This window comes from Microcaecilia unicolor, chromosome 2 (genome assembly GCF_901765095.1).
Source record: "Microcaecilia unicolor chromosome 2, aMicUni1.1, whole genome shotgun sequence".
NCBI lineage: Eukaryota > Metazoa > Chordata > Amphibia > Gymnophiona > Siphonopidae > Microcaecilia > Microcaecilia unicolor.
The window spans coordinates 376,764,275-376,791,671 of record NC_044032.1 but is presented as its reverse complement, the minus strand read 5'-3'; the positions used below and the strand labels follow the sequence as shown (position 1 = coordinate 376,791,671).

The 27,397-nt window shown below is 41.5% G+C and overlaps 1 protein-coding gene across 2 annotated transcripts in view; it reads left to right on the top strand.

Annotated features, from left to right (window-relative positions):
* The window catches only part of TECRL (trans-2,3-enoyl-CoA reductase like), a 229,729-nt gene that overhangs the window by 60,401 nt on the left and 141,931 nt on the right, over positions 1-27,397 (top strand). For both annotated transcript variants that reach the window (XM_030192476.1, XM_030192475.1), the window contains exon 3: positions 10,479-10,529. In XM_030192476.1, coding sequence (XP_030048336.1) covers positions 10,479-10,529 — 51 coding nt within the window. The remainder of the gene's footprint in view (positions 1-10,478; positions 10,530-27,397) is intronic.

Below are 27,397 nucleotides of genomic sequence, written 5' to 3'. Positions count from 1 at the left end.
CAATAGTGGCGTACTTAGGGTGGGGAATGCAAGGGGAACAGTTGTTCCCACAAATGGATTTTTAAAAATAGTGCCTATGCACATGCGCCTTCCCCCTTGAATGTGGTGCCATGCTTGCTACAGCCAGTGTAGCAGGATCATCATGGTGCTGTCACCCTAACTTGGCTGCCAAGGTGAGCTGCCAGCCCAATTCCCACTCCCATAGCATATCATTGTAACTGTGTGAAACAAACCACTGGTAGTTCAGCCCTCAGACATTGCCTGGTGCAACCCCTCTGTTTTGGTGCTGTGTGCTGGCTGTCTGTGGATATTCCTGGCCTCAAAGTTGGGGGGAGGAGGCAGGGTGCATGGTGGTCAAAGTCAGCCTTCTTCCTGCCTTCTGCTAGGCCATGCAGCATGGAAACCGGTATCACAAAATGCCTAGCTACCTACCTGGGGTTACCCCGTGGCCACTCAGTGGGTCTATCCCCAGCACAGCTCAGATCTGCCTGCACCCGCTGCTTGTGGTCTACACTAGCACCCTCCTCCCACCGACTGGGTCACAACTGCCTCTGGGTGAATCTCAAGCTCTCCAATTATCCCCAGTGATTTCTAGGTTACTGGAGTCACACTCCCAGTGGTCCCACAGTTCCCAGAAAGCACTCACAGGCCCAACACACAAACCACTAGGAGTTTTTATCAGTCCAGACAGAGAGGCAATAAACTAAATTGTTTGTCTTAAAATTGAACAGTGAATAAAAAAAATGCACAATCAGCAAACAATAACAGGTAACTGAAATATGGATCAATTATAACACTAACTAAACATTTGTTACTTCCTAAAAAATTACCTGGGAAGATCAGGACATATATTTCACCGAGCCTCAGCAAAGAGATCTGTCTCTCTTTTCTGCTGGGCTAAGACTGAAGCAACAGCCAGCAGCTGCTGAGTAATTTCAAACTCCAGGCCAATCAGAGCCCAGTCAACAAATTTTAAAAGTATACTGTTCACAGTACTGTTGATTCACTTCTTCACTAAGTGAAACTAAAAGATGGCATGCACTTTTCTATAACAGCTTTAACATAAAACATGCATCACCTGCTGGCCAAACTAGAGAAATGCACTTCAAGAGTTAATAAAGGCAATTTTACAGGTTTAAAACACACTGTTCTGTCATAGGGGGCACACACACGGTGCTAAAAAAATTTGAGTGCATCTTTATAGAATAGTGCTTAGCACAGTTCATTGTTAGCCCCCAATTATTAGCGCTAATAGGCTCATTACTCAATTAAATTGCACGGTTAAATTGGGCACACACTCAAATTTGAGCGAGCAATTTTCATCACCATTTATTAAATTTCCTCCTAATGTATAAGTCCCTATGACAATTAATTTACCCCTAGAATCAGAAACCGTAAATGTATAGGGTTCAAGTGAGATATCAGTGATGAAGCATTATTGGTTGTTTTAGCAGTGGTGAGTCTAGAAACTGAGAAATTATTGCTTGAAGATTTTAATCTGTATGGTGATGAGGTACTCGATACTTGCACAAAGTTTTTTGTGAAAAACAGGATACAATTGGACTTTGAGCAGCTGGTGAAATCCATATATCCCCCTTCCCTCCCATATATCAGACTACTATCTATATTTAATTTTCTGGCTGGAAGATTTAAGAGGAAGTCTGATGATCATTGATTTGATTGTATTCCCAATTCCATGCTCAAAACATTATGGGATTTGGTAGCAAAGGCAGGGTGTTATCATCAATAGCTGAGAATGACATAGAAGCTATATAGGTACACACTGAAATTTAATAGCTTTTTTTCTTGTTTTATAAAAGCACATAACCATTCTGTCAGGGGACTAAAGAGTAATAAGATAGAATTTGGAGTTTTAGTTAAAATTGTTCCAGTAGAAGTTATTATAGTAAAGGATGGTAAGAACCCAGTTCCATGGTTCAGTGATTCTCTTAGGAAATTGAAAAAGGAAAAACATAGTTTAGAAAAGAGCTGGGTAAAACCTCCTCTAAGATCTGGCAGGATTTTGTATAAAAGAGCTGCACTGATGAATGATAAGTCAATATGATTGGTACAGCAAATATTTTCATTTGGAGAGGATTTTATTAGCAAAGAGCTGAAGTAAAAGATGTTTCAAATGGTTGAGAAGCTAACCTAGACCCTTGGTAATTTACACCTTTTAGAAATATTACAATGACCACAAAATTCCTCACATTGGCCTTCAGTAATAAAATCCTAATTTGAAAGAAGCACTGAATAGGGAAAATGTTAAGGATAAGGTGTGGTGGCTTGACCCACAGTGGTAGTACCACAAAAATACTACTAGAGGTGTAGTATCTGGGGGATCAGTCATGCTCCCCCACTAGAACACTAAAAAGCCCCCAGCTGGGGGGAAGGATTAGGAAAATGGTGATGCTGGTATTAGGGGCACTCCAGGGAGTGGATATTTCCTGATACCTGCACTGATCACGGTGAGTGAGTGTATCACCAATAACACAGATGTACTCATACACCCTCTTTACAGGAGGCATAAGGTTTAAATTCAATAAATGGCACCCAAAGTTAGGCGCCAGGATGATATGTGTCAAGCTAGTTTTAAGGGCGCTTTGCACAGAGCATCCTTTATAGAATACTATATATATACTATAGTTTAGCGCGTATTTTGCACCTAACGTTAGGTGCAAACACGCCTGTCAAAGGCTGGTGTAAATGCTGATGCACAAATGAGGGTAGTTAGGTGTGCAGATGCAGGCATTCTATAATATCTTACCTAAGTTCCGGAAATGCCCTGACTCATCTATGTATCTCCCAAGGCCACGCCCCCTTTGGATTTGCATGCTATAAAATTTAGACAAATGTCCAAAGAACCAGAGAGTCGTAAAATGGAGTAAGATATAGATAGAAGAGAAGATCAACCCGACACTCTCAATCTTAGAAAGTAAATTTTTAAACAAATGAAATTTTTTTGTGTGGATGGAGAGTTCTCAGAGTATAAACTCACCCAAACGAGACTACACCGAAGCGATTTATGTCTCTAAGGGTGGACAAGCTTCTCAATCGTAGAACTTCTTCGTGGTTTATATTTTTTGTGTAAACAAAACCACATACATGTGCTCTCATCACCAAAAAGTGAATAACTTAATTTGAAAATACTAAAAATTATCCAAAAATGTCTGAGTTAATCAATTCTGTCTATAACTCCATTTATCCTAGTACATATATTTCAAAAATTTGAGGCCACTTTTAAGCCTTCAATGCTTGTAATAGCAATAGGGCACTTATTGTTTTGTAGCAAACTGTTCCCCTATGCATGTTATAGAATTGGGCATAGGGCATATCCACACATAACTCCTAACCACTGTCAATTAAGTGCTTGTTAACTCCAATAATTGATAGCAGAATAATTGATGCTTGGATCTGGGATCTGTGCCCAAATTTGGGTGACCTATACATAATCCAGGGGTAATTACATTTGTATTATTTACACTGTTGACAGTGCAGAGTACTATGCACTAACTGCAAGACATTGCCCAGTGCCATAACCTGCCTATCTATTATTGTCCCCTTCCAATGCAAGTAGTTTCCATACAAATAAGCATGTGGTGTTGCTACTATGTGAAAACAAAAACCAATAAAGAGTGGAGAAACAGGATCCGCTACGTGGATAAAAATAGAAGAACAGCAAAAAAGTGGCGAGATCAACATGACACTTCCAAGACACCGAGGGTACAAGTAATAAAATGTTTAATTAGATGAAAATTAAAAAGACTCGACATGGGGCTGTGCTTCGGCGAAAAACGCCTTCTTTAGGAGTCTGTTTGTTGTGTAAACCAATGAATGGAACACCATAAATGAGGTAGTCAAATCAAGCCTTTAAAAAGGCTAATGACAGATGAATGCGCTTAAAAAAACAATCATTCAAAACTGGAGCTGAAAACAGCTGCCTCCACGCTGCTAGTTTAGCGACACTGCAGCTGTTTTCAGTCTTTTTTAATTTTCATCTAATTAAACATTTCATTACTTGTACCCACGGTGTCTTGGGAGTGTCGTGTTGATCTCGCTACTTTTTTGCTGTTGCTACTATGTGAAAAATGTTATTGTGGCCATGCACTAATAACCGTGGTAATTGCCAACAACACTTTAGTAAACAGGTATCCCGCCTCCTGATGTAACACACAGAGGCAGCCTGTGCTAAATCATTGCCACAGCCACTCCACCTGAGCAACAACAGCGGCACTACAGCCTAGCTGACACCAACCGGTGCCTACTTTACAAAAGTCTGCTCCCCCTGACATCAAAACATGGCTACACCTCTGGGTTCCCCCCTGGTTAAGTTGGAGCCCATCTTTCTGGAATAGGCTCCCCCTTCCCCAGAAAGTTGCCCAATTGCTAACAAATCTGACACTTTCCTCCCTGCACCATCTCCTCATCCATGCATTAAGACTCTGGAGCTGTGCCTGTCTCTTGGGTCCTGCAGTAAATACCTTGGATCCTTTCCCCTAATCATTTGGAATGACATAAAGAATATTCATAAAGAAATTTAAAAAATCTAAAATAAAATATGTAGATGTAATGTAAAACTGTTAGAAGTTATACTAATAGATACAATGTCACCTCTACCACTTTTTACTATCCTACCCCCATCCCCCTAAAAAAAATCTTCCATCACCAAATAAAGTCTAGATAATGCATCAATAACACTTTCACCACCATGATTAGACAGGATACAAACAGGAAGAACTTGATAAAAAGGAAAATAAATGAGGAAAGTGAGTTGGATAGGCAGATTAAATAAATGAATTAATTATGAAAGCAATCAAATCATGCGCATAAACCTTAATATGACTTTCTAATAACTGCCCTCTTCAGACTTCCTGCATTATATGTGTGCTTTAGCAATGCATGCATTGTTAGAATTCCTGGAGGAGTATTAGGTCAGTGAGGAAAAGAGCACAGCCATAGATTATTTTCAAAAGCGTAGTTGCTGGTTAACCCTCCTCAGTTATAGGCATTAAACAGCAGGTAGGAAAAAAGAGAAAGAAGATGGGTAGGGTTCTTGTTGCTGCCACTAGGGGCCCTTTTACTAAGCCACGTAGGTGCCTATGCGTGCCGAACACGCGCCAAATTGGAGTTACCACCCTGTTATTGCGTGGCCCTTATGGTAATTTCAATTTTGGTACGCGTCTGCTAAGTGCATCCGAAAATGTTTTTTATTTTCAGATGCACGGCAGCTACACGCGTCAAGTGGCATTTGATGCGCGTAGACCATTACCGCCCGGTTACCGCATGAGACCTTACCACTACGTCAATGGCTTGCGGTAAGGTCTCAGACCCAAAATGGATGCTTGGCAATTTTCATTTTGCCGCATGTCCATTTTTGGCAAAAATAAAAAAAGGCATATTTTGTAGGTACACTGAAAAATAATTCTGTGCGTGCCCAAAACACAGGTCTACACTACCGCAGGCCATTTTTCAGCGCACCTTAGTAAAAGGACCCCTTATTGTTTTAGAGTCAAATGTATGTACTAAATCACTGACCTACTTTGCAACAGCACAGGCAATCTGAAAATTATCCTGAAATTCTTCAAAGACATGGTGTTAACATCAGTTGTGTTCCTGAGTTTAACATCCACCAACTAATAAAAGCACTTCTCACATGTAAAATGTGGGTAAATGTACATTTGCTTTTCAAAAATGAATGTTATTTTTAAGTTGTGATTTTTTAAAAACCAAATGGTCTCTTCTATACTCTGTTTTTTTTCACATTTAATAGAAACAAACTGTTATTGGTATATTGAGAAATTGTGGGGTCCTTTTACTAAGGCACGCTGAAAAATGGCCTGCGCTAGTGTAGACACATGTATTGGATGCTTGCAGGTTCATTTTTCAGTGCACCTGCAAAAAAGGCCTTTTTTGGGGGTCCAAAAATGGACGTGCGGCAAAATGAAAATTGGCGCATGTCCATTTTGGGCCTGAGACCTTACCATCACCCATTGACTTTACTGTGAGGTCTCACGTATTAACTGGGTGGTAATCATCAGCGTGTGTACAGTGAAGATTACCGCCTGGTTAGTGCCGCATGCCGGAAAATTTCGGGCACTTGTAGTGGGCATGCATTAAAAAATTAAATTACTGCCTGGGCCATGCAGCAGTTCTGAATTGGTGCACGTTGAGTGCGCATAGGCGCCTACGTGGCTTAGAAAAGGACACCTCCGAAATTAAGGTATTTAACCTCCCATATATTTCTATACCTCATATATACCTCAATTTATTGATTGCAGTAACATTATATATGATAGAGCAATTTTATAGCAGGGTACCTGGTTTAAGAGGGCAAGTAGAGGTCCACTTGGGAGTTATTTTATAAAGGCAAATGGACACCTACGTGTCTTTATGTAATATTTCATAAGCAGCAGAGATTGTGCCTACATTGCATGCAGATTATTCAAGTACATGTGTAGATTAGTATATTATCCTGCTTATAATCGAATGAGAAAAACGCCCAAGTTCCGACCTAAATCGGGAGATGGACGTTTATCTCACAAAAACGAATAAAGCGGTATAATCGAAAGCCGATTTTTGGACGTTTTCAACTGCAATCCGTCGCGGATGCGGACAAAGTTGATGGGGGCGTGTCAGAGGTGTGGCGAAGGCGGAACTGGGGCGTGGTTATCTGCCGAACAGAGATGGGCGCATTTCACCGATAATGGGAAAAAAGTATGCGTTTTTAGCTAGAATTTAGGACACTTTTCCTGGACCCTGTTTTTTCACGAATAAGGCCCCAAAAAGTGCCCTAAATGACCAGATGACCACTGGAGGGAATCGGGGATGACCTCCCCTGACTCCCCCAGTGGTCACTAACCCTCTCCCAGCACAAAAAATGATGTTTCACAACTTTTTATTTTCACCCTCAAATGTCATACCCAGCTCCCTGACAGCAGTATGCAGGTCACTGGAGGAGTTGTTAGGGGGTGCAGTGGACTTCAGGCAGGTGGACCCAGGCCCATCCCCCCTACCTGTTACAATTGTGCTGCTTAATGCTTATTAGTCGTCCAACCCCCCCAAACCCACTGTACCCACATGTAGGTGCCCCCCTTCACCCCTTAGGGCTATAGTAATGGTGTAGACTTGTGGGCAGTGGGTTTTGAGGGGGATTTGGGGGGCTCAACACACAAGGGAAGGGTGCTATGCACCTGGGAGCTCTTTTACCTTTTTTTTGGTTTTGTAAAAGTGCCCCCTAGGGTGCCCGGTTGGTGTCCTGGCATGTGAGGGGGACCAGTGCACTACGAATCCTGGCCCCTCCCACGAACAAATGCCTTGGATTTATTCGTTTTTGAGCTGGGCGCTTTCATTTTCCATTATCGCTGAAAAACAAAAACGCCCAGCTCACACATTGTTGAATAAAACATGGGCGTCTATTTTTTTCGAAAATACGGTTCGGTCCGCCCCTTCACGGACCCGTTCTTGGAGATAAACGCCCATGGAGATAGGCATTTTCGTTCAATTATACCCCTCCATGTAATCTACATAATGTTCTTATGAACTCTGCCTGTGGTCTGGTAAACTCTATTCCTGTACATTCATACTTGAAAAGTAAGCAGCCATATGTCATTCTGCATACTTTTATGCCAGCTGGTATTTTATAAGATCTCATTTATATGCTTATGTAGACACATATGTGCTAAGATGGCTTTATATAAATTGCTCTCAAAAAGCACCATGAGAATTTTAACTTCCAGATGGGAGGTCTATAATGATATGATATGATAAGAATCAGAAAATGTTTGCTGTTGTACAATGTATAGAACAATCTTGTCAGTGGTAGGCCCCTGTTTGTGGAATTCCCTTCTTTCTTTTCTTGGGATCCTTTTACTAAGGTGCGCTGAAACATGGCCTGGGGTATTGTAGGCATATGTTTTGGGTGCACGCAGAATCATTTTTCAGTGCACCTGCAAAAAATGCTTTTTAAAAATGTTTTGCCAAAAATGGACGTGCGGCAAAATGAAAATTGCCCCGAGTCCATTTTGGGTCTGAGACCTTACTGCCAGCCATTGACCTAGCAGTAAAGTCTCACACGGTAACTGGGTGGTAATGACCTATGTGCATCAAATGCCACTTGATGTGCGTCCGATAATAAAAATTATTTTTTGGACGCGAGTATTGGACACGCGCCAAAAATGAAATTACAGAAAGAGTCATGTGGTAGCTGGGCGGTAACTCCATTTTGGAGCATGTTGAGCTGGTGTAGACACTTACGCAGCTTAGTTAATGGGCCTTTTAAAATGGAAGTTAATGTGATACCATTTCTGAAGCAATTGAATGCATTCTTATTTCAGTGGGGCTAGATTCTATTCATGGCGCCCCCCCTCAAAAAAAGAACTATTCTATAAGCCATGTTTAAAGTTAGGCACAGTTTATAGAATAACACTTACACCCAGGAATCAAGCAAATTTTAGGCACAGCCATCTGCACTAACTGAAACATGGTGCAAATGTAATCCCCATTATTCTATAAGGGGCATAATCGAACGGGGACGACCATCTCTAAGGACGTCCCGGCGAAGGAGCGGGGAAACCGCTATTATCGAAACAAGATGGGCGTCCATCTTTCGTTTTGATAATACGGTCGGGAACGCCCAAATCTCAACATTTAGGTCGACCTTAGAAATGGTTGACCTAAATGTTGAGATGGGCAACCTTAGAGATGGTAGTCCCCGGTTTTCGTCAATAATGGAAACTGAGGACGCCCATCTCAAAAATGACCAAATCCAAGGCATTTGGACATGGGAAGAGCCAGCATTCGTAGTGCACTGGTCCCCCTCATATGCCAGAACACCAACCGGGCACCCTAGGGGGCACTGTAATGGGCTTCACAAATTGCTTCCAGGTGCATAGCTCCCTTACCTTCGGTACTGAGCCCCCCAAACCCTACAACTGTACCACACTACCAGAGCCCTAAGGGGTGAAGGGGGGCACCTACATGTGGGTACAGTGGGTTTTGGGTGGGTTTTGAAGGGTTCACATTTACAAGCACAAGTGTAACAGTTGGGGGGGATGGGCCTGGGTCCGCCTGCCTGAAGTGCGCTGTATCCACTAAAACTGCTCCAGGGACCTGCATACTGCTGTCATGGAGCTGGGTATGACATTTGAGGCTGGCAAAAACATTTATTGAATTTTATTTTTTTTAGGGTGGGAGGGGGTTGGTGACCACTGGTGGAGAAAGGGGAGGTCATCCCCAATTCCCTCCGGTAGTCATCTGGTCAGTTCGGGCACCTTTTTGGGGCTTGGTCATGAAAAAAAAAATGGACCAAAAATGGACCAAGTAAAGTCAACCAAATGCTCATCAGGGACGCCCTTCTTTTTTCCATTATCGGCCGAGGACGCCCATCTCTTAAGCACGCCCCAGTCCCGCCTTTGCTACGCTCCCGACATGCCCCCATGAACTTTGGTCGTCCCCGGGATGGACTGCAGTTGAGGACGCCCAAAATCAGCTTTCGATTATGCCGATTTGGGCGACCCTGAGAGAAGGACGCCCATCTCCTGATTTGTGTCAGAAGATGGGCATCCTTCTCTTTCGAAAATGCCCCTGCAAGTGTTAATATTAGGAACACCCCTGTTATGTTTATGATCCACCTATTTTTGTGCCCCTGTTTTCAGATCATGCATAAATGCCAATTAAATCTAATTAGTACCAATGATTGCTTGTTAAAAAGACAATTATTGGCGATAATTAGCTCATTATCCAACTAAGTTACACATGCATTTGTGCACACAATTTTTGGTGACTTTTATAGAATGAGGGGGATGGTGTGAATGATGTGGTCTGGATTTGATTTGGAAGATAATGGGCCTTTTTTACCAAACCAAGGTAGCGATTCCAGTACGATGATGCCAAAGTGAATGTTTGTTAGCATTGCTGCACCAGGAATCCATAGAGCGGTTTTGTAAAAGGGTCTAATGTTTTTATTATTTTATAAATTTTTATGGTTATTATTTTTTATATTTTATTTTTTGATGTTTTGTTTTTGCTGTACTCCACTGAAATTAATATTTCTTATTTATTCATTTATTTGCATATTTATAGTCTGCCTAGACTAAGCAGATTACAAAATAACATCCATAATTAAAAAAAAACACAATACATAAAAACCTACAAAGCAGCATACAAACAATAAATAGATAAGCAATAATATTGTTTAGATCAAGCAGAGTTAAAATTGGAACAAAAAAACAATGTAAGACAGTTTATCTTATGTCATATTGTTAAGACAAAGAGAAAGGGTTACATTTGTGCAACCATGTCACCATGAGCTAAGATGCTTGTCATAAATTATTTACTACACATCTCATTTTATAAAATAGGACTTATTTATTAATAATGCATGCATGTCAATGTAATAGCCCACTTCAACAAAACTATAGCCCAGAGGGCGACAGAGACATTGAAAGATGAAAATGCATGTTGTTTTCTGACTCCAACAGGTCCTGAGTGGTATCCTTCTCGAGTGGGCTTTCGACAAGAACGTAGTCCCTGTAAGTATTTGGTTGCAATTGAAATTGCACTCAAACAGGAGAAGGCCAATATATTTAAGCATATTTGTGGGGTCAGCTGTGATGCTAACTGCATAAAAGCATGAACAAAAATCTGGATCAATTAGGGGTGACATTATCAAGGTGGGCTACTGGTAAGATATTATTTTATGACTGACTGATGCTAATTTAGCACAGGTCCTATTTTATGCAGTCTGGAATTAACAGTAAAGCAACATATCTTAACAGTAGTCTACATTGATTACTTTCCCTTCCATTTCTCCTGTCTAATAAAATGGAACCCGCTAGCCCACGTTGTTAACTCCACCCCTCCCCTTCGTGTTAATAACATGTCTTAACAATAGCCCACATTGATATCTATGCCCTTCTGCAATGAAATTCAGGGGAGTAGTCATCAACATGGGCTACCATTAAGATGCTTTATTTTACCAGTAAGGGGGTAGGGGAGATATCAAGCTGCATTAGGGCTCTAAACTGGGACTGTCCTTCTTTGTTAAATTGTACAGCGCTGCGTAACCCTAGCAGCGCTTTAGAAATGTTAAATAGTAGTAGTAGTAGTAGTAGTAGTAAACTGTTACTAAATTACTGTGACTTAAATTACCATAACATAGTGATAACTAAGTCACTGCAGGGTACATAGTAATGAGATGCAAAACATGCAAATGCATGTAAAGGAGCTCTTTACTATGTAAACTTCCACCTCTTTACCGCTGCTTTTGACTCCTAACTACTACTCACTTGCCCTGTCCTTTTATCCTCACATCTTTATTCCCTTACCCTTAATTGTTCTGTCTTATCTAGATTGTAAACTCTTTGAGCACTGTCTTTTTGTGTATGGTGTACAGTGCTGTGTATGCCTTGTAGCGCTTTAGAAATTATAAGTAGTAGTAAACTCTCTGATATGACTGGAGGTAAACACAAGTTGCATTGTAGCTAGAAAATAACTCCTGTTTTACCATCCTGGGAGCACTGAGCCTCAAAGCTTGTGCATATGCTCCCAGGCTGCATCTTAAAGGAGCCATGGAGCTGTCCCCGCCGCTTCCCCAATGATCACTCCAATACCTGATCTCAAGGCCCCCTTGATCTTAAGCCCCTCATTTCAGGAGCCTCCCCACAAAAGGTCCCCCCTCCCTCCAGGTTTGGTGACATTTCATCACTTGACACTCGAGGAAATATTTTTTCACTCAACGAATAGTTAAGCTCTGGAACTCTTTGCCGGAGGAGGTGGTAACAGTGGTTAGCGTATCTGGGTTTAAAAAAGGTTTGGACAAATTCCTGGAGGAAAAGTCCATAGTCTGCTATTGAGACAGATATGGGAAGCAACTGCTTGCCCTGGGATTTGTATGTAAGCATTAATCTGCCAGTGTGTTTGCATTTGCATGCGCTAACTAGCTAATGCTGAGTCAACACGGGAGAATTTAACATCTCCTAAATAGAGGTAGTAAGTGCTCTTGCATTAATGTTTTGCAAGTCCATGGGCTAATAGAAAAATTAGTGCAGAACTTGCAAAAATAAATAAAAAGCCCTAAGTACTGCTGCATTGAATCTGGGCTTAGCATGCAGGAAAGTCCCATGGGCCAACCATATGCTAAAAGAGCACTACCACAGGACAAGCTGAGGAGTCCCGTGATAGTTTTCCATAGTGCATGGTAATCCCGTGCGGGAATTTTTTTTTTTTTTTTTCAGCATGGGAGGCATACCCATGGGCAGAGAGAAGGCATGCCTATGCTAATCAAGTAGTGTGGGTATATTACCATGCGATTAGCACAGGAGTTGTGCAGGAGCCCTTACCGCCTCCTAAATAGGTGGTAGAGTTAACATTGGGTAAGCTCGATCTCAAAATGCAAAACCAAAGTGCTTAAAAAATATCTTGAGATGTTTACCATTCCCATGGTAATGGCCATGCGCTAATGGGAAAGGAACAAGGCAAACCATCCACCAAATCCAACGTGCAGGATAAAAGCAAGAGGCAGACATTAAAAGAGTGCAGAAAGTCTTTATTTAAAATCCAAAGGATCTCAGAGATTTAAACTTCTGTGCCCGAAATGGCATGTTTTGCCTGGAAATGGCTGTGTCAGGGGCTGAGTTATTAAAAAAAAAAAAATCAAACAAAGACACATATATAAATATATGTAAAACCAAAGAGTTACGTACAAAAGATAAAAACCATATCTCATTTGGAAATGACTCTATAACTGTATAAATAAATTTATTTATTTGTAACATTTGTAGCCCACATTTTCCCACCCATAAGCACGCTCAATGTGGCTTATATAATACCATAAAGGCGATCAATAAATGATCACTTGAATGAATAAATAAATAAGAACTATTCATAAATAAAAACAACAGTTAAAAAACAGCTTAAAATGAAAAGGGACAAAGGCTTACCTAGCTGGTGGAAGATTACACACTTCACCATGTCTGATCCAGTGAATAAAAAGGTTAAAAGCATTATAGATAAAAAAGAAAATTCACCACACATAGGGGTATGTTTACCAAGGTGCGTTAGCATGTTTAATGCGCCTGTAAATTTAAGGCGTGTTAAACGCTAACACACCTATACATTTCTATGGGCGCATTAGCGTTTAGTGCGTCTAAACCATTTACGTGTGTTAAAAATGTTAACACACCCATAGCACTGCTTATTATACAAAGGTGATAGAACAGAAAACAACTATAAAACACTCTTAAAACTTTGAAGCAAAAGCAACTACTTACGTGCTCCTTCCTCTGGGTGTATTTGGGTAATTGAGAAAAAAGCACTTGCTGGGACGCCTTAGCCTATACATGATGAACATGTCATGCATGCATAATTAATGTAAGGAGCATAAAAACAAATTAAAAACTCTTTTAGAATAAATACTACTAAAACCAACTGGTATTTACCGGTCAAAACATATAATACTGTTCAAAAAATGTTTCAAAAGAGTGTTGTATGCAGTAAAAAAAATATTCTGTGGTGGTTAAAAAATGGTAGAGTTGACATCGGGTAAGAACGATCTCAAAATCGAAAACCAAAGTACTTAAAAACATCTTGAGATGTTTACAACTCTATAATTACTAAAAATATAACTAAAAAAAATCTCTAAAGTTCTCAGATCATATTTAGAAGATTAAAAATATGGTGAACACATTGAAAGAGATTCTATGCATTTCAGTGATGTAAGTGTGTTCCACTGATATCATCAACCACAGAACTTTCAAAATATCAAAAACCCTTTGAAACCTTTGAGAAACATCTTAAAAACATCTTGGAACATCTAAAATCTTACTGAGAACATAAAATATGGCACCTTTATGATCATAAAAAGTAAAATGAGGTGGTGAAAATTCCATTGTAAAAACTAGGTTGGTCTTTTAGAAAGGTGCGCTTGCATTTTTAGCATCCGCTAAAAATTCACCTGCACTAATTTCTAAGATGCCCATAGGAATATAATAGGTGTCTTAGCGCTTAGAGTATGCTAATTTTTAGCATTCACTAAAAATGCTAGAGCTCCTTTGTAAAAGGGGCCATAGGGAAGCCAGCCCTTAAAGGAACATGTGAACCAATTGTCTTTCAGTAAAAATCAACTACACATTACTACAACTAATTATATATCCTTAAACTTATCATGATGTATATATTTTCAATATTTATTTAATAACCACATCCTTATTCAAACACATCAAATCTCACATGTTTCTTCATAAACATCAATCATCTGAACTTGATAAAGTAGAAAATGTCTTAGGATAAAATTAGTCCAAAATAGTCCTCTGTGGGTGCCGCACACTGGTCACTCCACTTCTTTCTCCTTAGATGTATCCCAGGTACATAATCCACTGTTCAATCAGTAAAAGTTCAAAAGATTCTGTTTCAATCTCAACACCATCAGATGTGAAATCTTCACGGCTCACAGTTTTACACAGAGATTTTTCATGGTCTGAATCTCTCCTTTCATACACATTCCACCTCAATCGTGTCTCAATACAGGCCGTGCTTCATTTTTACTTCTTCAGGAGACCTTTTACAAATAATATCAACAATTACATTCACTTCAAAACAGCACACATACAGTCTATATTCAAACAGTGCATTAAAATAAACTCAAACAGAAACTGTGCTGAAAAATCATCTGAAGCTGCTATAAAAAACAAATTATTGGAACTGGAATAAAAATCACAGGAACACAGAAAAACTATGTCTTGATTTAATCCACGTGGTGTCATTGTATTGACTGATAGATGAACCTCTGTTCAGTCTGTAAAAATAAGTTGTCAAGGTCACCCCCCCCCCCCCCCCCAATGAGGGACATAACATACTGAGCACAAAGAAACCGTAGTCCTCAAAAATATGATTCTTCTCAACTGAATGTTGAACAAGAGGCTTTTCCACCACAGATCTTTTAAGTGCACTCTTGTGCACTAAATCTGTTTGTTAAAAGGTTGTATTGTCTTCCCCAGGTACAGTAATCCACATGGGCACTGTGATGGGCCCCTTGGGGACAACGGCCTGCTCCATCTAATCTCTCCTGGCACAAGTATGAAGAAGTCACTTTTCTCAGTGCTCAACATAAATTTTATTGCATTGTTCCATAATAAAACACAGTTTTCTCATGAACCGCTAAGATAACTCTGCAGTATCCTACCCAAGACTTCCAACAAATTGTCCATGTAAACCCCTTCCCCAGCTCTACCCTCCCCCAACACAATCCTGTAGCTTCTCACTGCCCTGGTAGTGAATTAATGTTCTAACAAAACTCAGGCACAGCTTTCCAGAGCAGATTCACCCGGCAGTACTCAGATCTTAACAGGTCCCCCCACCCGGCTCCTTAAGGGTTTATATAGTCCATCAGCATCTAGCACAAATATGCCTTAGCACTGTTAAAGTCCCCAAGCTATCTTTCCACTCTTTGGAAACAAAAATTAGCAAGAGAAAAATATCCAGCTCTGGAACTTTTCTACCTCTGCCACCAGAGCTGGGGCAACCACCTCCCTTGCAATGTTCCATGGACACTGCCCATCCACAGCTACCACAGGAGAAAAATAGTACACAGTGACTAGCCCTAAGTGCTGCAATCTCAAAACAATCCAATACAGAGCTGCCAGTGGTCCTGAATTTTGAGAGGGAGATTTTAATACACGTCCCTAGCCCTGCCCCACTCTGCATTCGCCCGCCAACTCTACCTCAAAATTACAAGAGGACCTTACGAGACTGGGAGACTGGGCGTCTAAATGGCAGATGACGTTTAATGTGAACAAGTGCAAAGTGATGCATGTGGGAAAGAGGAACCCGAATTATAGCTATGTCATGCAAGGTTCCATGTTAGGAGTCATAGACCAAGAAAGGGATCTAGGTGTCGTCGTTGATGATACGTTGAAACCTTCTGCTCAGTGTGCTGCTGCGGCTAAGAAAGCAAATAGAATGTTAGGTATTATTAGGAGAGGAATGGAAAACAAAAATGAGGATGTTATAATGCCTTTGTATCACACCATGGTGCGACCACACCTTGAATATTGCGTTCAATTCTGGTCGCCGTGTCTCAGGAAAGATATAGTGGAATTAGAAAAGGTGCAGAGAAGGGCGACGAAAATGATAAACGGGATGGGACGACTTCCCTGTGAGGAGAGGCTAAAGCGGCTAAGGCTCTTCAGCTTGGAGAAAAGGCGGCTGAGGGGAGATACGATAGAGGTCTATAAAATAATGAGTGGAGTAGAAGGGGTAGATGTGAAGCGTCTGTTTACGCTTTCCAGAAATACTAGGAATAGGGGGCATGCGATGAAGCTGCAATGTAGTAAATTTAAAAGGAATTGGAGAAAATCTTTCTTCACTCAACGTGTAATTAAACTCTGGAATTCGTTGCCAGAGAATGTGGTAAAAGCAGTTAGCTTTGCGGAGTTTAAAAAAGGTTTGGACGGCTTCCTAAAGAAAAAGTCCATAGATCATTATTAAATGGACTTGGGGATAAAGAAGCCCTCACAGACTAAGGTGTGAGGGTAATAACATTGACTGAGGCAGTCAGGCAGCAGTAAGAGGGGAAGAAGTGGGTGGGGGAGGGGGAATAGGGGGAGGGATAGGGAGTGATAGGTGAAGGTAAAGTGAGGTAGGATAGCAACTAAAGGAAGGAAGAGGATTGGTGAATGAAGCAAGATAGTGATTGGTGGAAAAGAGAAAAGGGGAGATAGGGTAAGGAGTTTCTGGCGCGAAAAAGTATTGGGTGGGTAGGTAGGAAAGGGTGAGGGTGGTTAGGAGGTAGTTTTTGATGACCCTTCCCAGCCCACCCGACGGGTAGGGTTGGTTAGTGAAGGAGGGGTTTAAAGAGGGGTGGTAGAGTTGGGGGTGACTGGTAGCAGCTTTTAAGGGGGTGCCTGTAGGAGGGGTAGAGAGGCACCAGAGACGGTTACATGAATATTTGAAATGAATATTGTGAAATATATGGAAGTAAAGGAACTCGTGTGCGGAACCGCCACGGGTAAGATGTGGCTTGACGGCACCGTAAGTCACAGGGTAGAAGGGGATAATACGGAGAAAGGGAGAGCCAGTTTCGTTACCGAATGGCTTAGCTCTATTTAAAAAAACCAATCTGGGCACTTTACCTTATGATGAAAGATTTTGTGGCTAAGAAGATGTTAAGTGTTGAAGTTGAATTATTTATTAATGTTGGTGAATAAAGCTGCAGCTAAATTTTATTCCACGAGAATGTGTTATGGTGTTTATTATATCTATAAGGAGTGTGGTATTAAATGGTCTGACTGAGGTGCGAATGTCAATGTTATGCACTATATCTGGGATAAGCAGTATAGAATGTTTTGTACTTTTTTGAGATCTTGCCGGGTATTTGTGACCTGGATTGGCCACTGTTGGAAACAGGATGCTGGGCTTGATGGACCTTTGGTCTTTCCCACTATGGCAATACTTATGTACTTATTCACCCCCTGGCAGACCTCAATCCCATGGCCATTGCACAAAATATTTTATTTATACCAATGACTGCAGGGATGGGTAAGAGGAAGTGTTTCAGTTCACTCTATTATACGCCCTTTCCAGCATTTATTCCCCCCAGGGGCATAAACGCAAGGGGTCATCATCCCCCCCCCCCCCACTTTGAGCTTAAGCCCACTCCAAAATTGTGGCACTGGTTGAATCGCTGGCAGAGATGCCCAAGCTGAAGAGGTCCATTGCAGGAGCCCTCTACTCTGATGTTTGAGCAGTGCAGCAGTCAGCAGCGTGCTTCAGCAGCTGATGCCACACCTCTTGAATAAGCTCATAGTAACATAGTAACATAGTAGATGACGGCAGAAAAAGACCTGCACGGTCCATCCAGTCTGCCCAACAAGATAACTCATATTTGCTGCTTTTTGTGTATACCCTACTTTGATTTGTACCTATGCTCTTCAGGGCACAGACCGTATAAGTCTGCTCCGCACTATCCCCGCCTCCCAACCACCAGCCCCACCTCCCAACCACCGGCTCTGGCACAGGCACAGACCGTATAAGTCTGCCCAGCACTATCCTCACCTCCCAACCACCGGCTCTGGCACAGACCGTACAAGTCTGTCCAGCACTATCCCCGCCTCCCAACCACCAGTCCCGCTTCCCACCACCGGCTCTGGCACAGACCGTATAAGTCTGCCCAGCCCGATCCCCGCCTCCCAACCACCAGCCCCGCCTCCCGATCCTGACTAAGCTCCTGAGGATCCATTCCTTTGGCACAGGATTCCTTTATGCTTATCCCACGCATGTTTGAATTCCGTTACCGTTTTCATTTCCACCACCTCCCGCGGGAGGGCATTCCAAGCATCCACTACTCTCTCCGTGAAAAAATACTTCCTGACATTTTTCTTGAGTCTGCCCCCCTTCAATCTCATTTCATGTCCTCTCGTTCTACCACCTTCCCATCTCCGGAAAAGATTCGTTTGCGGATTAATACCTTTCAAATATTTGAACGTCTGTATCATATCACCCCTGTTTCTCCTTTCCTCCAGAGTATACATGTTTAGTTCAGCAAGTCTCTCCTCATACGTCTTGTAACGCAAATCCCATACCATTCTCGTAGCTTTTCTTTGCACCGCTTCAATTCTTTTTACATCCTTAACAAGATACGGCCTCCAAAACGGAACACAATACTCCAGGTGGGGCCTCACCAACGACTTATACAGGGGCATCAACACCCCCTTTCTTCTGCTGGTCACACCTCTCTTTATACAGCCTAACAACCTTCTAGCTACTGCCACCGCCTTGTCACTCAGCTCAATTCAGGCACTTGAAAATGGAAAATAAGATGATACCTTTTAATTGGACTAGTCTAATACCTTTTTCCATTAGCTTTCAGAGGCCCAAGCCTCCTGCCTCAGGTCAGGTCACTGCTGTTATGGCATCCTCTCCTGACTTGAAAGAAGTGTTGGTCTCTGAATACTAGTCAAAAATGTATTAAAAATTAGTCCAATATAAAGGTATCATCTTATTTTCTATTTTATGTTTTATTTGTATTTACTAACCTTTATTAACACAGCTACCACATTACTTTATCCTAAATTAATAATAAAATTATTTACTCTACCTTTGTTGTCTGGCAATATACTTTTTCCAGTTGTGTTGGCCTAGTGGTTAGTGCAGTGGACTTTGATCCTGGGGAACTAAGTTTGAATCCCACTGCAGCTCCTTGTGACTCTGGGCAAGTTACTTAACCCTCCATTGCCCCTGGTACAAAATAAGTACTTGAATATATGTAAACCGCTTTGAATGTAGTTGCAAAAACCTCAGAAAGGCGGTATATCAAGTCCCATTTCCCTTCCCTTCCCTTAATTCTCTTGCCAGAGTTTCCTGTCCATTTGTCATTTTCTCCCTCCTGTTTCTTTCAGTTTTCTTCAGTGTATTTTTCTGCCTCTTTGCCCAGATTTAATTCATTCTTACTATCCAGTCTTTAATTTCCCTCTTTTACTTCATCTACCTATGACGTTTCATCTTTCCCTCACCCTTGATTTCCCCTATGCCCCTTCCTTTTATTCTCCAGTCTGCTGCTAACTTTATCCTCTCTCCCTTTCCATCCAGCATCTCCCCTCTTTCTCTCCTTACCCTTCCATCCAGCTTCATCCTTCTTTCTTTCCCTACCCTTCCATCGAGCATCTTCCCTCTTTTTCTCCCCATTCTTCCACCCATCTACTCTCTCTCCCCCAATCCTTCCATCCAGTGTATCTCACTCTCTCTCCTCTTCCTTCCATCCAGTCTCTCTCTCTCTAACCTTTTGCATTCAGCATTTCCTCTCTCTCCCCATCCTTCCAGTGTCTCCCCTCTTTCTCACTGCATCCTTCCATCCAGTGTCTCCCCACTTTCTCTTCCTATTGTTCCATCCAGTGTTTTCCCTCTTTCTCTCCCCATTCTTTCAGTGTCTCCCCCATTTTTGCATCCTTCCATCCAGCATATTTTCTCCTTCTCTCCTTAACCTTCCATCTCTCTCTCGCTACCTTTTCATCCAGTGTCTTCTTCCTTCTTTGTCTCCCTACCCATCCTTTCAGCACCTTCCCCCTTTCTTTCCCATTCTTCCAGTGTCTTCATTCATTTTCTCATCCAATGTCTCCCCCTTTCTGTCCCTTTTCTTCCAAAATCTTCCCTCCTTCCTTCCATCCAGCACCTTCCATCTTTCTCTCTCCATCCTTCCAGTCATGGTCTCCCCCTTTCTCCCCATCTTTCTATCCAGCATCTTCTCTCTCTCCAGCCCTTTCCCATCCACTGTCTCCTCTTACTCTCCCCATCTTTTTTCCACTCATCTCTCTCTCTTTCCCTCTCACTATCCCTCCAGCATCTCCACTTTTCTATCTATAATTTTTCCTCTCCCTCATTATTTAGCATCTCCTGCCTCTCTGTCTGCACACCCCCTTCCCTTCCATTCTCCTTCCCCTTGGTATGTTCTGTTTCGTGCCACCACTGCAGCTTCTCCCAATGAGCACCAGCGATGGCAAAACAAAAGAAAGCAAGCAAGCAAGCACTGATTCGCAGCCTTCAGGCATGCACTGTTGGCTCTGCCGGTCCTCTGCTCTGCCCCAGAACAGGAATTTGATGTCTGCAGGGGCAGAGGACCGGCCAAGCTGACAGCGCATGCCTGACGGCAGCAGCTCTGTGCTTGCTTTCTGTTGTTTTGCCGCTGTTGTTGCTCATGGGGAGAAGCAACAGTGGCAGTGTGGTGGTGTCAGTCTGTATCAGTGCCAGCGGGAGAATTTCCTGCTTTGGTGGGAGTGCAGGAGATGACTTTCCAAAGCGGAAGTATCCCGCTCAATGTGGGAGACTTGCAGGTCTGCCAATATTATTTATGGTCTTATCACAGTGCCTTTCAGTATTAGTATAAAAAAGGGAGTTTCCTCTTCATTCAAGCTTACCGGCCTCTATTGGTTCCATGTGCTCAAACCACATTGCTTTTCAGATTACCCTAGCACAGCCCTTACTTTGGGTCCTTTCTTGCCCTGGGTTGGGTAGCCCGTCTACTCCTAGCTGGCCTTTCTCCCTGTGTGAGGGCTTCTTTCTCTCTGGGGTTCTCCACCTCTCTGGGCTGGGGCTCTTCTGTTTTACTTGTCCCCGCACTTCCTCATGCTCTCTGGCTGCTGGAGTCCTCCAACTCCTCCCTTCCAGACAATGCCTCTCTCTGATGGACTGCTAGGGAGTGAGGGATCCTAGAAACTCCTCCCCTCAGATAGATCCCCCGTTTCCTACAGAACCCCATGCTCCACCTCTGCCAAACCTCCCAGCAGGTTCTAGAACTTCCAGGTATTGCTGCTGGGTAGGGAAATTCCCTTCCACTTGACTGGATTCCATTCTGGGTTTCTCTGTCTCCACCCAAAACTCCAAAACCCTCCTGAAGCTATTTACCAAAACTAAAGGGAAGGAAGACCACTTCTGGGGCAGCATGTTCACATACACTACAGTATGTAGCAATGCATATCACACCAGAGCTCTTGCAATTAGTAAAACCTTTGTTTTAATGTTGATCTTCACCTTGCACAATGAGCATACACCACACTTGTGGTGTCCTGTGGGTCTCCAGTTGTGAATTACAGTAACTCCTGGAAGAGCAGAGTAAACTATTATATCTTTCAAATTTTTCCTTCTCTTGTGAGCAATCATGATATCCTTCATCTGAAAATGCTCAATACCCTTGATAATATGCCAGTGTTTCCATAATATCTTGGTAATGTTCCCACCCCCAGTGTGCCGTCATATCCAGCACTACAAAAATATATTTATTTTTTGTAGCGCTAGTGTACCCGGCGGTAATCGGGCAGTACCGAGTGCTGCCCGAATACCACCGGGTTATCAAGGGAGCCCTTACTGTCACCTCAATAGGTGGCGGTAAGGGCTCCCCCCTGAAATGGCTATGCAGCAAGTGCTTCAGTTGCTGCATGGTCATTTCCTCAAAAAAAAGAAAGACCTACCTTTTACCTGCTGTGGTAGAATGGGGCCTCAGCGTCCATCAAAAACACGCACCAGCGCAGGCTCCCTTTTGCTGCAGCTTGGTAAAAGGGGTCCTATATAAATAAATTATTATTCATAATCAGGAGAGATATGTTTAACCTATAAATACTCTACCCTTTACATTTATATACGATTTGAAGAATACCAAAACAATATTAGACTGAAAATTACAAAAAGCTAACAAATGAAATGACAGTATATAAAATAGACAGTATACACACACTAAGTTACAGTAACCAAAAATATATATGCAGAAAAAAAGAGTAATAATAATCACTGACCAATTGATTGCAGCAGATGATATAAAAATATGAAAGTACAAGAGATCAGTTCTGGATCTGGTGCATATAGCTCAGTATGTGGTTACCATGCTAAAACCTGTATGACAAATAAGGCCATAAACAATAAGCAACATAAAATTAAGGGATCCTTTAGCCACATGCTAATTTTGTCATTAACATCTAGCCATTAAAAAGATTAGCACATGAGCCCTTTCCATCAACTATTTTGTAGGAGGTAAGGGCTCATGAAGTAATCACATGCTAATCAGTGTTTAGCACAGAAATGCCCAATCTCTGCCCTCTAGACATGCCCTCTCAGCAAAAAAATAAATAAATTCTTGTGCACAGTTTGCACACACACTTTGTAAAATTATTGCAGTACACCTCGGTGCATCCCACAAGTAAGCCTTTTTCAGTTGAGGTAAGCATGTCTGGTGCTTAACGTAACTTTGTAAAAGGACCCCTAAGAATGCTATGTAAACAAATCAACAGAGCTGATGTTACAGTTTAAACATGCTAGATATGGTCTTATGAATTTCATTAACTATTAACATGTTACTGAAACTGGAGCAAAGAAACATAGAAACCAGTAAAGATAAATGCCAAACTGGTGTGTTTTAATGCAAAATGGCAAAGCTATACCCACAAATATCATCTGAAGAACAAAGTTCTTCAACACGAAAATCATTGAAAGACTGCCACAAGTACTCTGGCTGTGGTTTTTGAAATTGCATAAAAAATTTTGTGGTAGGATCTTGAAAGCACGCAGCATTTGGAATATGAATACATCATAAGCATCAAGTGGAAGCTTAGAAGAGTGAAACCTTTTTTCCCAAGGGAGGTATTCCGTAGGCTGGTGCAATCATTGGTACTGAGCCATCTGGACTATTGCAATTCCATTTCCACAGGATGCAAAGTGCTAACCATTAAGAAACTCCAGACTGCCCAGTATACTGCAGCCAGACTCATATTTGGAAAGGCGAAATATGATAGTGCCAAACCCCTTAGAGAAAAATTACATTGGCTTCCATTAAAAGATTGAATTGAATTCAAAATCTGCACCTTAACTCATAAAATCATTCGTGGAGAGGCCCCATCATATATGTCAGACTTAATTGACTTACCAGCATGAAATACCAAAAGCTCATCACTTACTTTCTTAAACCTCCACTACCCGAATTGCAGAGGACTTAAATACAAATCAATACATGCATGCATCTAGCTTCGCCTACCTCTGTACACAATCATGGAATAAACTACCGAATACTATAAAAACAACGCATGACTTGACAACCTTTCGGAAATTACTGAAGACGTACCTGTTCAGAGAGATTTACAAAAAGAATCCTCCTTAATGACTTGATTCTAATCTATACCAGAACCAACCAATACTGATCCCTTCCAATTTGATTACTTTATCATATTATCATCATTGAACAGTATATCTTATCTTGCTCTCATTTATATGTTATGTATTATCTTATTATTTACCCTATTTACCTGATATTATTGCACATTAATTGTAACAATATGCTGAATCTCTTACTCTGTTATTGATGATGCCAGTGCAACATAATGTAAACCACATTGTGCCTATAAATAGGTGGGAAAATGTGGGATACAAATGCAGCAAAATAAATAAATAAAATAAATAAGGAATAAACAAGAAAATGCCAGTCAAATCTCTACCAATAAACTGTGAAATAAATAATTGCTCCTTAGAGTATTGCATAGTACCAAGTGCAAATGCTTTGTTGTTACTTGTCATTTTAACATCTTCACTACAGTAATCCAATTAACTGGGTCGCAAATAATATATTAATCATATATAAAGGTTTTAACAAGTGCAATGAAATTCTTACTTATTACATTGTCATCCTTAGTTTCCTGATGCTCATGATTTCCAGTGGATAGTTTTACTACTATAAAGCCTATAGTTTTTATTATGATGATTATGATTATTATTATTATTATAAGAACATAGGGGTCCTTTTACAAAGGAGTGCTGAAAAATGGCTTGCGGTAGTGTAGGCATGGGTTTTGGGTGCGCATCGATCCATTTTTTAGTGCGCCTGTAAAAAAGGCTGAAAATGTATGTGTGGCAAAATGAAAATTGCCGCACGTCCATTTTGGGTCTGACAGCTTACCGCCATCCATTGACCTGACAGTAAAGACTCACGCAGTAACTGGGCAGTAATGACCTACGCATGCCAAATGCCACTTGGTGCACGTCCGTTACACGCACCCGAAAATAAAAAATATTTTTCAGATGCGCGTATTGGACATGCACCAAAAAGAAATTAATCGCAAGAGCCACACGGTAGTCTGGTGGTAACTCCATTTTGGCGTGCATTGGGTGTGCGTAGACTCTTACGTGGCTTAGTAAAAGGGCCCCATAATTTGTTATTTCTTGCCTTCAAATATTGTGGTATAAAAGGAGAAACAGGAAAGTGTATGGGTACTGTGACCTGTTAAGAAAATATCCTTCACTGGACAGCTATATATTGGCTGGAATTGGCCAATGCCATGAAGGAATTAGAAACTCCTGGAGTACTGCCCTTTCTTTCCCAATTATGAACCTAAAGCCAGTGCTCTGAAAAATGGATTACTGCTAATTGCTGATTATTTGCAAAGTACCCATTTTTGTAAGGTTTAGTTCAAACTGATTAAGCTGTCTCTGTACAAAAAACTTACTAATGTATGCTGAAGCGTGTTGTTAGTGAAAAGGCTCCGCTGAGATTAATGGGCCTATTTATTAATCACATTCATTAATATGTGACAGTGCACATTAGTACTTTTTCAGAAAAAAGGTCCCTGATTGGTTTGGCACCGGCTACTCTGGCATGCAAAGTACCCCTACAATTCAATTGGACACTATATCAAAGGTTTGAATTTGATATATTGTGTCTTAAATCAGTGTGGGGTCATAGCTTAGCTGTGACACTTTTTTGTTTTCCCTCAAACTATTATTTCATTGCACATTTGTCTGAATTCCAGATAACTGAGCTCCCAAGAAGCTCAGAATTAGACAGACACCCTAACAGTATCAGAAAGAGAAAGGCTTTACTAGTGAAATCCATTGGCAAAGTTTAATCTATAATGAATATACTGTAAACTGCATTTATCACTTATTGTTTATCGATATCAAAATCTTGCCCGTGTGCCTTCCACTTTGTTGTACAAAGATGATCATCTTATATTAGGATGCCTAACAAAAGAGCTGTTTAGGGGGGAAGTTATGAAAGGGTGTTAAAAGGCAGGCTGTATCCACACTTTCATTTACCAGAGTCAACAATCTGCGGGTTCTCAGTACTGCAAGTGGCTGACTCCCATGGAATACTACTAATTGCGAACCACCTCACAAGGGCTAGTACCTTTATTCAAAGTAGTGGGCAGAGTGCTCTCCCCCCAAAACAAATTTAAAGCCCCTCATGGGGTACCCCCATTTAAGCCCCCCTCCCCATAGAACTAGCCCAACCATACCCCTCCCAACCCAAAGGTCCTCTCCAATGGTATCCCGACTCTTGGAACTTCCCGTCCTCCAAGACAGGACCCCTCAGCAAAACTCCCCCTCCCAAAGGTCTCTTGGGCCTACCTTAGTTGAACCAAACTCCTTATCCAATTGAGGCCTTAACCCATTCATCTATGCAGATGATGTTACAATCTACATTCCCTTCAGACATGCCTTGACTGAAATAACCAATGAAATCAATGATGGCCTGAACATCATGGACTCTTGGGCAAACTCATTCCAATTGAAACTGAACACTGAAAAAACACACTGCTTTATCCTCTCATCTCAACACAACAACTACAAACCTGCAATCATAAACGCACCAGGACACACACTCCCTATTTCAGACAACATAAAAATACTTGGAGTCACAATCGACCGCAACCTCACTCTCGAGAGCCAAGTAAAAACTGTAATAAAGAAAATGTTCTACTCAATGTGGAAACTCAAACAAATAAAACCTTTCTTCCCGACAGATACCTTTCGTAAGCTAATACAATCAATGGTCCTAAGCCATGCAGATTACTGCAATGGAATCTACATGGGATGTAAAGAACAACTCAGAAAAAAACTGCAGACCACCCAAAACACAGCAGCCAGACTGATATATGGTAAAACACGATTCAAAAGCACTAACCCCCTACGAGAAAAGCTACACTGGCTCCCAATCAAAGAACGGATCATCTTCAAAATCTGCACTTTGGTCCACAAAATCATCTACGGCGTAGTCCCAGGATACATGACAGACCTCTTAGATCTACCAACTAGAAACAGACTCAGATCAGCACGATCATACCTAAACCTACATTACCCAAACTGCTTCTCCTACATAAGCGCACAACTATGGAATGGACTCCCATATGCAGTGAAAACATTACATGACCACCTAAACTTCAGGAAATCATTAAAAACCCACCTCTTCAAAAAATCTTATCCCACCAATCCAACATAAATCCTCACATCCAGCAACACACCATAATCAATGATCGCACTGGACAATTTACTTTCCTCTTTCTCCTCGACCTCATGACGCTTGATTCAATTCTACCTCATTTGACCACAATACAATCTTGAGCTTACGGCAGGACAGGACAATGCCACTTGCCTCCTGAGCATTATTCTACAGCAGAGTGTCTTTCCCCTGACGAAGCCTTGATTGGCAAAATGGACCGTTGGGGATGCCCGAGTTTGATGCTGCCATAAGTGGCTTTTTTTGCTTCTCATGTCCTGAATGAGAGTATTGATATTTTTTGCATTATAAAATAATAAAAAAACGGACATTGTTGAACATCTAGGGAGGTGGTTGGTTGAAGACCAGTGATTGAAGTACGGTGACTATGTACAAATGTATTAATTCCATTAATTTGGATAAGTGTCACCAGTCTGAGGTCTTTCTTCCCCCCTTCCGTTTTTTTCACTATGGTGCAATTTGCCTGATTAGACCCCGCCTTTGTTGTTGTTGTATTTTTACAAGTTAAGCGGTGTCTGTTCCCATTTTGTGTGTTACTTGGGTATAAATGTAACAAATTCTGAGTTACGCACACATTGAGGGGCATAATCGAAAGGGACGGCCAAGATTTTCTGAGGATGTCCTTGCAGGTCGTCCCTG